The sequence below is a fragment of the Corvus kubaryi genome, unplaced genomic scaffold, assembly GCF_017639235.1.
Source record: "Corvus kubaryi isolate FWS band 111438036 unplaced genomic scaffold, C.kubaryi_AGA036_p1.0 37398, whole genome shotgun sequence".
In the NCBI taxonomy this organism is placed as follows: domain Eukaryota; kingdom Metazoa; phylum Chordata; class Aves; order Passeriformes; family Corvidae; genus Corvus; species Corvus kubaryi.
In genome coordinates, this window is record NW_024581137.1 from 17,600,103 (window position 1) to 17,614,824 (window position 14,722).

A 14,722-nucleotide genomic window follows, 5' to 3' on the forward strand; every position below is an offset into this window, starting at 1 on the left:
GCAAGCTTACAGCTTTCCCTTCCCACCCCAATGGTTCTTCTAAAAAACCCAAGCCTTTTCCTGTAATGTTGTTTATATTCTACCATCCCAATATACACAACCAACTAAATTGTATTTACTTAGCTAACTTCCACACCTTTTCCCTTGTCTATTTCCTCAGATTTGGATAACAGCTTTCTTCTGCTCAATATTTTCTTCCCTAGACTGACAATAGTGCAGATACAATAAAGAGGTGTTACCAGCCTTTTGTTCAAGTGCTCTTTGTTGAGTATTTCAGCTATTTACTGCCCCCTCAGAAGTTCCTGTTTTCCCACTGAGGGGGGAAGGGAAAGCCTGTATAATGACATGGCAGCTTTTTGTTCAAAAAGTCTATGTGCAGTCAGAGATACTTAGCACATTTTCCCTGCAAAACCTGATATAACTAGTTTCAAATCAAAAAAGGAAAATTCTTTTAAAAAAAAGTATATATATATATAGTGACTAAAAAAGTAGTACTTTGCAGATACCCCTTTCTTCAAGCTATGAATTATTGCTATATCAAAATGCCCACATCCACAACACTGAAAACTCAGCCCACTATGATGAAACGTGCACAAACACACACGCACATAATGTAACCTCCTACTGCCAACAATATTGCAGGTCTTAGCACATAAAACCAAGAAATCAAAAAGGAATTAGGGCACTGAAAGACATCACAAGCTGGGAGCTTTGCTAGTTCACACGAAGGGAAAAGGAAGAACACAGCATGCATAGCAATTTGTCTTTGATACAGGAAAAGGCATATATCGTTTGATAATCCAGTGATAAGGCAGGACAGCTACGGGACAAACCCATTTGTTGTACTGAATAAACACATTTAGATTGATATTTGTGATGCTGAGCTATTCTGACACATAGGATTTAATAGAATCACAATGTGGACGTAAAAAAAAGGACCAGTGTTTCATTACAAAATAAGCTCTCTCCTGGTACTGTGGGATATTTGACTATAGGAAGCTTTAAAGAAATACATAAATTAAGACAATTCAGTTATAAAGAGCATGTCCAAGCAATGGATCTGAACAGCTTCCCCTTTCATCATCCATCAGCTACACTGTTCAAGCCAGAGAAACTGCGCACATGAAACAGCTAGCATGACAGTGCTTTTAGGAATTTTTTGGGTAATCTTGTTACTTAAAAGTGCCTTCTATTTTCACAAAGTCAATTTTAGCACAACACAAAAGGTCAACACAAAAATGGTAAAAACAGTTAATAAGGCTCCTCCTAATCCAAATCTAATCCGACAGTAAATGCTCCACGCAGGGATATTGGAGAGGAAAGGTCTTAAGGGAGGTGATCTCTTTAATCAGACTAATCCATGGCCCTGGCAGAAGAAACCAGTGGGGAAAGTCTCTGGGCATACCCTTTTCCTTAGTGCTGAACGGAAGCAACAACAGAGCCGCCCTTACCCAATGCTAACAAGTGGGTAGGAAACGACTATCGGAAAGGAGCTGCTGGTCTTTAAGAGTCTGACAAACAATGTCAGCGCTCATTAGAGCACACAGACTTCACGGTAGGTTGGCTTTCATGTTCTTTTCATTTCATGTGCAGATACGTCGGGATGACTGAAGCCAATGGGAAATTCTCAACAGGTTTTAATAGCATCAAGAACTGATTCATTATAAACTTCTCTTCATAACAATATTGTTTGTGTACATTAGATCTTAATCTGATTTTGTACCCATCGACTCCTCCTATCTGCACCAGTTCTCAGGGTCTTCTTGCTTGTGTACATTGTCTATGTAACACATGTAATCTACAAAACCAGCAACCAACATAGTCAAAATTAAGTGTTCTTTTTAAATTCACTTCTCCACCATCTTTTTTTAACTGAGACCTAAATTGAAGAGGCATTTAGAAATGAAGGTCAGTTTTTAGAGTGAAAATTACTTCAGGCATAGTTGGGGTGGGTTGGGGTTTTTTGGGGGGGTGGGGGATTTTTTGTTTGGTTTGTGTTTTTTTTTTTCCCCTGAGATTAGCATTCTACCATACAGCTTAATAAGAAAGTGAAAATTAGATGTAACCAAGCCTAGAGAATTCCTTCTCATTTATCATGGTGTACTCAGTTTAATTTTAACTTGAGCTGGCAAAACACTTTACAAGAGACCCCATCTCACCTTTAACACATTATCTTGACTTGCTTACTTCAGGCAAACATTTGCTAGATAGTTGTCTGTTACTGCATAAAGAGAATGTCAAGTTCTTTGTACAAGCGTCTGGTCACGTTTCATGATGGCCAAAGTCTAGGAAGAAATCCCCAGTTTGAAAAAACTGCTTGGAAACCTCATTCTCCTGGATAAGGTTCCTACCATTTTTGCTGGGAAGTTAAACAGAGAAAATCCTTTCAATATACCGAATGGAACAATGAAATTGTACCTAGTAACATATAAGCTGTTTATCACTGTTCCACTCATGGCTTCCACTCAAGTTTCACCATTCAATTACAGTTCCATAGGTCTGTATCATATGTTCAAGTTTAGTTTTATACATCTTTACATGGATATTTCATATTTCAAACAGAAAACACACCACAAGAGGAGCCATCTCTTCAAGCAGATCATTACTTTCCTCTTGCACACTGCCTTTTAAGTCCCACCAATATAAGAATGTACTCAAAAGAGTAAAATAAGGACTGCGGTTTTTCCAAAACGAAATATATTAGTTTCCCAATGACAACTCTCTTTCTGTCAAGTATGAATTTTATTTGGCATCCAAGCTCATTCCCATGCATTAGGAGAAATAAAAAGAACACTGATTAATGTATTGATTTCTACTGTGCTGTATCTTAGTAACAGCACGGGGAAAGGGAAATATTTTCATCTTGGAGGTCAACTGGCAACCCACAATAACTGTTGTGACTGTACTGCACAGTCCAATGAACATGGCTTATGCACATAGAGAGGCTTTGAAACATCAATCAGAAATTCCAACTGAGATCTTGCTTTTCCATGCATCCTGAATCTCTTCTATTGAAGAGCTTTTCAGCCTTTTTCTAAAAATCTTTCCTTAAGGTGATCATAAGATTGTGGTAGGTCTCAAAATATCCAGCTCTGTCCAGCTTGTTTTATGCCTTTTGTTTTAAAAACATTTAAACATTAAAAACATTCTGGAAGAATGCAAGAACTAAACATGTCACAATATTCACCAACAACCTCCTAAATCACTGTATCACTACCAGTATTTCTAATACTGTTCTAAAAGACTGGTATTTTTCATAGTTTTGTCCACCTACAGCTTTATGAAACCATTAAAGATGGATGTGTGAAAATGAGCAGAGCCTGTTCTTTCAGTTGCCCAACACCTCCTCTCTTAAAACAACATTTTGCCAACTTCTTAATGTAGGAGCTGCATTTTCTATGTTGATTTTCTCTGTCAAGTCCGAAGAAGAGCAGATGAAAATCATGCAAAGCAGGCCTTCGGCAAGTTGCCCTGAGCTGCTGGACAAGAGGGCTTGAAGAAATGAGGCTGGGAGACAACAAAACCAAACTCACCACAGAATAGAGATGGAAAATTAGGACTTGGGACAGAGGCAGAGGGGTGGATGAGAGAGAGACAAACACACAGAAATACTTGCAGCTAAGTGTGCAACACTTCCAGAAACGAGTTCTTCACCCATCTTAATTCTATCCTTAGTTAAGAATACATTATGGTATAGTCTGTGATTACCTGACTACACACTTTCCCCTTCTCCACACCACCACTGGCATGCAGCAACAGAAGGGAAAGCCTCCTTTAGAACTAATGCCTTCCCTTATTTTGCTTTCTGCCTGTTTACTTCTGTGGCCTGCAGACCTGCAACTCAGCTTTGCATCTGCCTGGGCTCTTTAAAAACAGTGTGTTATCTGTATTGTCCCACAAGTTGACCAATAAACTATTAAACACATCTCTGTGAGATAGAGTAGTACGGTATCCCAGTTTTAGACGGTGCACTAAAATGAAGATCAAAAGCCAATTCTCACCAAATTTCTGGAAAACTCTTTTCCAACAGAATATTGCACTGCGTTTTGCATCTTTAGAACATAGCTCTGACTTTCAGACACACCTGAGAATAACTGTTTTTTCTGCAACTCAGACCCAAAACTGGGGATTGAGAAAACAAGGAGTAGAGTGAACACAATGAAATGTAGGGCTTACTTGCCTTGTCTAGCATTCCACAGGAACATTGCGTTGCAAGCAGAAGATAAAATCAAATTTTCCAAGGAAGCAATTAGCCAGGAGACCATCCTCTCCCTTTGAATAATCCCTTTCCTTACTCACAACATGACTTCCTCCAATGCTGTGTGCACAATATCCTAGTCATGCCTAGAAAAACTCTTCTGTGCAAGAGAGAAGTTTCTTGATAAAAATAACATGATCAAGCAGGTTTTGACTGGATTCCAGTACCTGCACACAATTCAATATCAAACCAACACTGCCAGGGTAAAACTAATTTTGACGCTTCTTAATTTCAAAGACCTTAATAACATAGTAATGTTTTTTCATTGTTTATTAAGTGCCTATACACATGCAAGCTCTTTGAAACAGCACACGGGGTTACTGATAGCAATGTACCTCACAGTTTACAAATTAAACTACAACCAAATCAGTGCTGACATTTTTTGGTGTTTTTTTCCCCACTAAGGATTGAATTATAGCACCACTCTTCTCAGTATGTATCACACTTGTGTCCTGAACCTGAAAAGGACAATTGTGCATTTGTTTATGCCTTCCAACCTACAGCAGTAGTAACAGGCATCCACCATGGACTCACCTTCTCCTCACCTGATCCTTGTCAGTCTGCCCTACAGTGGCTGTCTCTGGCTGGGCACAACCAAAGCTGATGTTATCAGCTGAAGTGTAATTTTAAAGACACATTGTAGAGGTTTTCCTTTTGTTAAAAGGCTTTTTTTTAACCTGTTCCCCTGTCCCCCAGTGCGGAATTCTTGCCTGCAACACTCTATCTCCATTTTTAAGTTTCACCTACAGCTCCTCATACTTGTCTCAAAACTGTGCTGCCCTATTCAGCTATTACCTGCTATAGGAGCTGAAGCTCTTTGGAATAGCATTATTGTTGAAAGTAGAGAACATATGCTAAAATATATATTAAAGGGACTCTCTCTTGTAAACATTATACACACATACAGGAAAAAAGATAAAGAAAAAAAAGGAAAAAAAAGGGAGCCTGTTAGCAGCTGCATAACTTTGAGGCTAAATAAATGGCTCTGTGCAGAAACAGTGTCACTTTGAATATATTTAAATTCAGGCCTGGACATAGCAGTCATATTTAAAGTGGATGGATGATACAAGCTGTTCTTATTTTCGGGTATGAAGCAGAGGTTCTTGACAGATTTCCTTTCAAGCTGTGCACATTAGGCTACCAGTTAAACACAAGAAGCAATTACCAGGGTATATGATCAGAGAAACTGCTTTTCCCACATGGCCTCTTTCCAGGGTCCTACTCTGGATGTTCCCGATTTATTTGTTCTTCCTAACTAGATTAGGATATATCCAGAGACTGACACCTTACTGATTATTACCATGCTTACTTAGTTCATCTCAGTTCTACAAAATCTGATTTAGGACATCTTAAATCAGACCAGAAACATTGTGGCTGGCCAGAACAAACTGCTCAGACAACATATCTCTAACAATACCAGTTTGTTGAAACTAGTTTTGTTTTGCTCTGAAGATTTTTCTCTCAGCAAACCTGTGGTTGCATCAGTGTCACCTGCACACCCATACCTTGCAAAAAGGGTCAGTGTAAACACCCAGTATTGCGCTCTAGCTTGGCAAAAATGCAGTCACGCCCAGGACTGATCCAAGCCTGTGCAGTGAAGAGGTCTGGCAAAGCCAGGGTACAGTATTAATGAGTGTAGAACCAAGAGCTCAGCCTCTTTAAGTTTATTAACATAAGCCTAACACCAAACTTTGCTTGGAGCAGACCCAGCTGCCACTGAAAGCAGTGACTTGATTCTTTCCTTACTCAGACCCTCCTTCACTGGAGTTTTAAGAGCCTTATACCTGATCTGGTCCTTTCAGAGGCAGGTGAATTAGTGCCAGCAGCTTCCATGGGAACTGGCTCAGGCCACGGGAACAGAACTACCTTGCCAAAGGCCTGATGGATGCTAAAATGTATTTGCTATTTGACCCTAGGAAAAAAAAAAAAAAAAGGGGCTAGGTCCTCTCTGCAAGGACACACTTACTGCGGTTTTTCTGGAATTCAAAGGGGGAAAAGTGTGGAAATACCACACAATACAATATGTACTTTATCCAAAATAAAATGAAGCTAAAACCCATATATACATATATATATATATATATATGTATGTATGTATGTGTGTATATGCATGTATATATATATGTATGCATATTTATATATGCATGACCATTATAAACTAAATATATGGCACTGTTATTCCCAGCAGAGAGCAGGAAAGAACAGTAGCCTGAACGAGAAGGCAATCAACAAACAAGAACGACACATCATCATTCCCTCCACACTTCCCATTCTGAAGGGTTCAGAGTCCCCAAGAGAATTTTTCTGTGGTTTTGGGAATCCAATTTTTAAGAACCTTTGAGCCACCACTGCTCCAACCCTGCCTGTTGGTGCTACACAGGCCGTTCAGAGCACAGAACAGAGCAGACACATCAACAGGCTCCCCAGGTACACAGGAGCGTTCCCATCCAAAGGGCAGGGAGTAAAAGGCATCCGCTTTTGCTGGAGAAGCAGCATTTTGTTAACAAACTCAGAAACCTGGGGGCCATTAATGATTTTGCAAGAATTCTGTGTGACCCTTAGACAACTTCTTTCTGTGTTCTTTTCCCACTTGCATTCTTACTACACTGACAACAAATACACCTGTTCATCATACACTGCATGGAAAACAGGGTTTTTTAGATAGGCATACACTACTTCAAGACCCTCTAATCTGAGGTCTTAACAGTGTATAATAAATAATTTCAAACAGAAAGCAGGAATGCCAGTGCAGAAAAAGAGAATATAACACAGTGGGAAAAAAAAAGTTCCAACTGAACAACAAACCAACAACCACAAAGAAAAGGGACACAGACAAATCCAGGACCTGAATTAATTTTAGGGCAAAATGCACCATCATCAGGTATCTGGCAATACCACTGTCTTCACAAGCAACTCAGTTCCCATAGTACTATTACCCAGGGATGTGGGATTCCTGGGGCACAGCTGGAAAAAGGCAATTTTCAGGGATGCAGTCACAGTTTCTTTGCAACGATATTGTCGACCTTTGTCCTCAGACCATGATGGTTTTAGCCTCAGCATTTACCCTCATGACTCACACCCAGCCACAGCACCATGCTAAAGATAAGCACCTAGGAAGCTCTGCCTATTCCATTAGGAATAATGGGAGGACTGCACATTTCACTATCATACAGACATAGGCTGCTGAAGCCCAAAAAGATTATTTAAAATTAGGTTTGTGTGCATAAGAATTTTTGCAGATACCAAAAAAAAAAAAAAATTTCTAGAGTTTGGGAGGGGAAGGGAGAAGGATTTATATCATATTCACTATCCACCCAAGAACAAAGGTGATGTTTAAGTATGACTTTAAAGCATTTTTCTCATGAAGAGATAATGACATTTCATATATGTTCTATGCTAACTCTGACGTATTGAGAATATTTTGCATTTTTGACCTTTGGTAAAATATCTTCATTCAGTTTAAGAGGCATTTTCACCCTCCTACTGCGTCAGCCCTTCTATCATCTCTTGGAGCACGTTCAAAAGGTTCTGTTTTCTTGTGTCTCCCAAACAGCTCTCTCTCCCAAGGAAACACCCTGATCTTGTCCAGGAAACCAAAGCCCTTAAAGAAAACAGAACTTCAAATAACTATATGATCCTAAAGGAAGATGGAAATCATATAGATCTGTGCATTCACTACACTAAGGACAGTTAAGGGTTAGGAGTGGAACAACAGCACCTAAAAAAGGCAGAACTGAAACCTGACTTCAGCGAGAGTTTTGTCTGATCAAGAGCAAAGGAGAGAGCTGAGACCTTACATTGTGTGTTTTCTTATTCATGCATAGGAACATGAAGCTGCTGGATGAAGTGACTGACTAGTCACTGCAGAACTTGTATTTTTTCCATTCAGTAATTCAAAGTGAATAATTTTAAGGTTGTGTTTGTGTACATCTCCTCTAGGCAAAGCACTTGTTCAACACATCAGGAGGTAGCTCAGTGTTGTCAACTTCTTGCAAGCAGACATGCTATGACTGGAGGAAAAATCACATTATAAGAAAAAAGAAAAAAATCTCCACTGTTCCTGAAAGAAGAGAAAATCTTGCTGCTACTCAGGTGAGGAAAGGGGCTCTGTGGAACTCTCTCCATGCTTCTGAGGGCTGTTCCAAGAAACGGGAGGGCAGGAGGAAGATGGTATCTATACACAAAACTTTGAACTGCAGTCAGAGGGGGCATAAGACTAAAAGAAAAAGCGAAATGCAAGAAGAATTTTAAGTAAAATTTTTGTCTTTTAGCTTTTCCACAGTAGATCATCCCCCCTGTATTACTTCTATTTTTCTTAACATTTATGTGATTTTATTGCTGACTTAATTCAACACTTGAATATCTGTAGATGAGTTTGATGCATCTTTCAGCAAAAAGAAAAAGATGAAAAGTCTATTGAACAAACACTTGCACACATCCAGTTGTTCTGGTTTTGACAGCCTCAATATCTTAGATCTGGCATAACTCTCAATATCTATTTAATACTGTCAGGCTCACCAGTCTACTAGAATAAAAAAATTCAACAATATTTCCTTTATGAATTAAACTTTCAAAGGTCTAACATTTGAAAAAGAATAATGAAATAGTGATCAAAATTATTTTTATTGTCCAGAAATATAAATTTGAACTGCAAATTTATGTGGTGCTAATAAAGTAAATAACTTTCTATCAGGCTTCTATTTCAAGTATATTTTATTCTGGGCATTTCAAAGAATAACGTGCATAGAACAGCATAAAGAAATGCAACTGTAATTACAATTTACTAAAATTTACACCATCACAAGACCTCACGTGCAGCAGCAGCATAACAACCTTCTTTCCAAGCTATGTAAGTATTTGTTTTTGTCAAGGTCAAACAGCCATCACAAGCCTCAAAAGCACAAGTTTTACAAGAGACTGCATCTAGCAACACACTGGTGTGAAGCAACAACCTGAAGAGATCAATGTCATCCTGCTAGAAAGTAAATATTTTTATAACTACATCCATAGCAACCACAAAACTCTCCACTTCCCAAAGTGATCCATAGTGCTTGACTTGAGAAGCTGATTTAAAGCTCTGAGAAGGTATCAGTAGCCATCATTTTTCTTGGCCATAAAAGTCCCAGGAAGATAAATGTAGCTTTTCTGGGCCATCATTTTACAGAAAAGAAACACTCAAAAGATCTCTAGAAATCACTATACTTGCTCATTTTGAAACGGTAAATCCTCCAGGGGGACTGGTGGTGCTACACTGTAGGAATCAGTATCAATTATTTCATATGATGTATTTTTACTTCAGTGTCAGCCCAGGCAATTGACATCTCATTTTCTCATCTAAAGACCTTCTGTAACACCACTTATATCTTCTATACTACTTTTCACCAATGGACCTCAGTGTGCCTTACAAAGATTAGCACACATACTCCATGAATGAACGAGACATTCTGAGAAGTTAGAGAGGTGCAGATAAATTAATTTGCAATAGTCAATGGCCAACTAAGGCCAGTAAATCCAAATTTCCAGAGTAAGAAGCCCCTGCACTGTCCAGCAAGCACCACTACTTCTGTATATAAATGCTTTGGATAAGCTTCCATGCACCAAAATTACATTTTATGCCAGTTTCCAAAGACCTCCCCAAAACCCAGTGGCATTTTCTGTTTTGCTTTTTCCACTGAAATAAACTGACCCCAGTTCTTTCCAAGTGAGAGGCAGGAAACCTTGCACCTGCTCTGGTCACAGAGGCAGACGTCAAAGGCAATGGAAATCTGTCAGCACCAGGTAATTTAGCCTACACTTCAGGCTGTATTTCTGAGTTCATTCATTCTAGATGTGTGCAGTGCTAGACCAAAAGGCATTACAGAATTAAGCTGAACCAGGTTTGAGTACATAACTCTATTACTGCTGAATATGCACAGTCAGCCTCATCCCACATTTACACAGGCTCTAAAGCAGCTACAAAGGGACATATAATACCTGATCCATCATAAAACCTGTCTTTCTAAAGCTAACTCATTTTGAACAAATTTGAAACAGCAGACTGAGTTAATAGCAGACCACTGCTTTGCAGCACTACAAAGAATCCCTTAGTAGGAACTGTTAAGCTGAATTTACTGTGCCATTAAACCACAGTCTCAGTGCAGATGTAGGCTGGTTACCAGCACACGTGGAAATCCACACAGCAGTAAATTCGTCTTCACAGTATGCAAATTAGGGAAGTGGGAGCAAAACCTGATCAAGATCCTTCATTTAAGGGGATGGAATATTTAATTTATGTGGTAACTTTCTGCTTTTCCATTCTCTTTGGTCAAAGAATAACACAGATTTGCCCTTTGTCTACACAGAGAAGAGAGCTCCAGTTTCAGAGACAGGAGACACGGACTGAACCCCTCTTGCACATCACTGACTGACAGCAGCAAAACTAAAGTATTTATGCAGCCCCACAGTGCAAACTCTCAGAGCATGTAGCACCATTGTTTAACACCCCTAGCTCAGCTTTAACATGGACACGGGATCTGGCAAATGAGTAGCTGTACCGATACCAGATATTACTAAAAACAGGCCTCTTCCCTGTCCATGTCACAGGTGTCCCAGAGAAGGGACACCAGAAGCAAAGCAGCTGTGCTTCAGAACTCAGTGCTTAGATTGGAAAAGATCTACCATTCTGCAAGCTCCTGATACTGAATTACATGCTCGTCTTACTGACAGGTTTGTACATCCTTAGCAGAAGGATTGTGCTATGAGCTGGGGGATCAGTACTGAGGGTCAGAAATATCCTAAAGGGTCAGTTTGTGCAAGCAAGGCACAGCAATTGGAACAAGCTGGTTTAGGGTGCACAACTCCAATACCACTGAATATGCACAGCAAATTTTGAAACAGAGATCTTGGGATCTCTAGTCATGCTCTGTAAAAGCACATTTTCTCTCAGAAAAAAAAAAAAAAGAACATACCGAACTGGTAGAAAATGTTTGACCAAAACCCAATGCCAAATATATATATATTTGATTTCAGTAACTGGGGTTCTTTCAGCTAATTCAATATCAAGGTCTTAACTGATATATTTTTTTTCAATTTCAGAGCAGAACAGCTACTCTAGCTGCTTTAAAATAAGTGGAGTTAAGAACTAGAAGTATTTCCTTAAAGGCACTACCTATCAATACTCTGCTTCTGTAGGACCTGCCCTACTGCTTTCAGCTTCATATCAGCACTGTACTCTGTTCTCCCAAATACACCATCACAAAACAGTAAAAGTTGATCTACATTAGAGACTTTCGTCAGCTCCTTCGAGTTGGCCAGAAAATGCTCATCTTCACATTTTATAATTACTCCAGGAGCTAGGAATGGCTGAGAGGAAACAAAATCCCCCCTAAAAAGCATCACCACTGCTTAGAAAGGTAAGCTGCACAACAACACCTGTCAACACAAACTAAAAAGTACACTTCCAACAAAGTAAGCAAGAGCCTGTCTGTGCCCTGTGGCCATGTAGCTCAATGTGAGTATAGCTGATCCAGTATTCACAGCCAGGATGAATATGACATTCCAGCAGGGCTTGGGAAAAGCCTTGGGCACCTTTGTAACAATCTACAGTGGGATCACTCTTCAGATAAAGTACAAGAAAAGTACATAACTCTGTTGCAATTACTAACTGAAAAGGAGTGGAAAAGAAAGCAGCTATTCTTTCAACAACTTGTTTATTCACAGATCTACCACAGCTTTGACAGTGAAGCATCTCCTGTAACAGCCAAAACAAGCCTACAATCTACTAAAGATCGACAGAATTCCCAAGGACAGTGGCACACAAGGTACCAGCTGGTAGCAGGCTCTGACTTCACAGCCTCATCACTATTTGCCTGCACAGCAATCTGGCATCTCAAAGTGCATCCTAGCTGTTCCTGCCAGAGGTCCTACATCACACATCAGCCTGAAGCTTTGCTTGGTTATTTTAACTTTGAAGTCAGCAAAACCAACAGCCATTCCACTCCTCTGGTGAAGCACAATGTTTTCAAGCCTTGAAAATGAATGTGGTCAGATAAGTCAATCCTTCAAGCTTCAGCACAACAAAAACTTCACACAGGAAACTCAGAAAGTTAGCTGGGGCAGCCAGCTCTTTTAGATCCTTAATTGTTAGTAGTGTAGATGAGTGGAATAAAACACATCATTTTTAAGAGAATATGCTGAGTATCTGTTGCTCAACACACCGAGGACACAAAGGCCTGCAGAGGGATCCCAGCGTTGTGTTCACCACCTACCACTAAGGCAAGTGACCGAATTTAGCACTGCCTGGCCCTGTGCACGTTCGTTTACACCTTACAGACTATCTGCAAAACCCAAAATCACTACCAAACCCAAACGGTGTCAGTTCACCTCCCACTCCGCACAGGTGTATCTAAGCACTAAGAGCATAAGGAAAGGTTTTTTATTGACCTAGGAAACAAAGATAAGTTGTTTAATTAACTCTCACATCGTGACTATTTGTGAGCTATGAAAGTGCAAAGCATACACAACCAATGTGCTTACAGAAGAGTCTCCAAAACTCAGTTCCCGGTCTGACAAAACTCGTCTTTCCGCTACGGGATGTGATGATACTGCAGATGCTACGGGACAGACCGCGCGTGCCCTACGCTACTTTTCCAGTTGTCGATAGTTTCCAGGCGGGAGGTTTGCGCCCCCGCCGTAGAGCCGCCCTTGCCTCCCTGGGCTCGTCCTTTCCCCGCGCTTCACCTGCGGGGACGGACCCTCCGCGGCCGCACCGGGTGATGCACTGAGGGGGAACACCCCAATCCCTTACCCCAGCGGTGGCCGTGTGCCCGGCCGAGGCTCCCCCGCCCCTCCGCGCCCCCCGCCCCGAGTCACTCACGATCTCGGTCACCATGAGGAGCCCGGGCACGGTGCGCAGGAACTCCCTGTCGTAGGCGAGAGTGCTGGAGCTGGCCGACAGGTTGGCGGTGAAGGAGCTGCTGGTGGTGGTGACGGTGTGCGAGCGCGGGCGCGGCGGCTGCTCCTGAGGCGGCACGGGCGGCTCCATGGCCGGCGCGCCGGGGCTGCCGCCGGACGGCCGGCGGGAAGGCACCGCCGCTCGCCGCTTTGTGTGGCCCCGGCGCCGCGGGCAGCCCCCGCCTGGGCGCGGGGGAGGAGGAGGGTGCTCGGCGCCCGGCCCCGGGAGGGGAGGCGGGTCCGCAGCCGGGCCGCCCGCCCCGGAGACCGCCCAGCCCTCCCGCCGCTGCCGCGGGGCGGAACCCGGCGCTGGTGGTGCGGGGCATCCCGAGCACTAGGGAAGGAGGGTCAAAGCGGGCCCCCTCTGAAAACCATCTCCTGACCTCCCGGACTATTATACACTTGGGATCCCGTCTGCTTCCAGTACAGCCGAGAAGCCAAGCTGAGCCACCGTTCTCTGTGCCACAACCCCATGGGCGAGCACGGTTTGGAAGGTCCATGCGCCTGCCGTCACCGTCCCTCCAGACTGTCACCCCTGGCTCCTTGGGCAGCAAACGCTGGCAGGAGCAGTGCTGGTGCTGCGGGTGGCTGTCCCCACTGGCTGCCATCGCTCGGGAGAGGAACCACCGCAAAGGGCCGCGGGCAAGGAACGAGTCTAGGAGATAACACAGCACTCTCAGAGCTGGAAATGGGGGTTTTGCTGGGGTCTGCCGAATAACCAAGAGACTGAACAATACAAAATACTTTTAAAAGCCATACAAATTACTGGAAATGTAAAGTATGACCTACTACCTGACAATGTTGAACTGTTCCTTAAGCTATATTTTTTAGTACTCCAGTCTGAAAAGACGTATTTTTAAAAAAGCCCGAACGTTTCTGGATCATTTAAGAGCTTCCAAAAAGATCTTCCATCCCACAAAAACTATGGGGTTTCAACAATACGCGAGCAGGTTATAGTTATTTTCAACGTTCAGGAACTCTAATTAGCAAAGGATTTGCATGTGGCAGTTCAGTAAAAATGAAGTGTTTTCCACATGTCTGGTAGCTATTGTCCTTGAATTGTTTACTGCTGCTCTCCTACTGGATAACAAAGGCTCGATTTGTGGTATTACCTTCCAGCAAGGGATTGAAGCAGCTGGGGAGGGAGGAGGAGGAGGATGGGAGAGTTTCTCCCAGAAATACAGGAAACATGAGTTACCCAAAAGAACTGTTCTTGTGCATTACTGTGCCTCCCCTCACAGTGTGTGTCACAGTACAGGCTCCATGGGCTTCTTGGAATGTGTGTCTTGGCTCAGGCTCTGTGGAGCCTCCATTCCCTCTAAGCTCTGATTATGAGAAGAAGTGAATTCTGATTAGGGAAAAGATATGCAATTTGGTGAAGCCTTTCAGTGTAAATGTTTTAGACACTGGTAATTTTTTTATTAAAGATGGCAGAAGAAATGTGGCAGAGTTTTGCAAGCATGAACTGCAGGTCATCAGAACATGATGCCAGCCACTCGACATGATGATAAGATATACAGATAGCATCTTTTT

General features: G+C 42.0%; 1 protein-coding gene across 2 annotated transcripts in view; it reads right to left on the minus strand.

Annotated features, from left to right (window-relative positions):
• The window catches only part of CMTM8 (CKLF like MARVEL transmembrane domain containing 8), a 35,349-nt gene extending 22,009 nt beyond the window's left edge, over positions 1 to 13,340 (minus strand). Inside the window, exon 1 of one of the 2 annotated variants that reach the window (XM_042044045.1) lies at positions 13,113 to 13,310. In XM_042044045.1, coding sequence (XP_041899979.1) covers positions 13,113 to 13,280 — 168 coding nt within the window. In that variant the 5' untranslated portion in view covers positions 13,281 to 13,310. Of the gene's footprint in view, positions 1 to 13,112 lie in introns of both variants that reach the window. The other variant, XM_042044046.1, reaches the window with a different exon arrangement.
• Between the last annotated feature and the right edge of the window lie 1,382 nt (positions 13,341 to 14,722).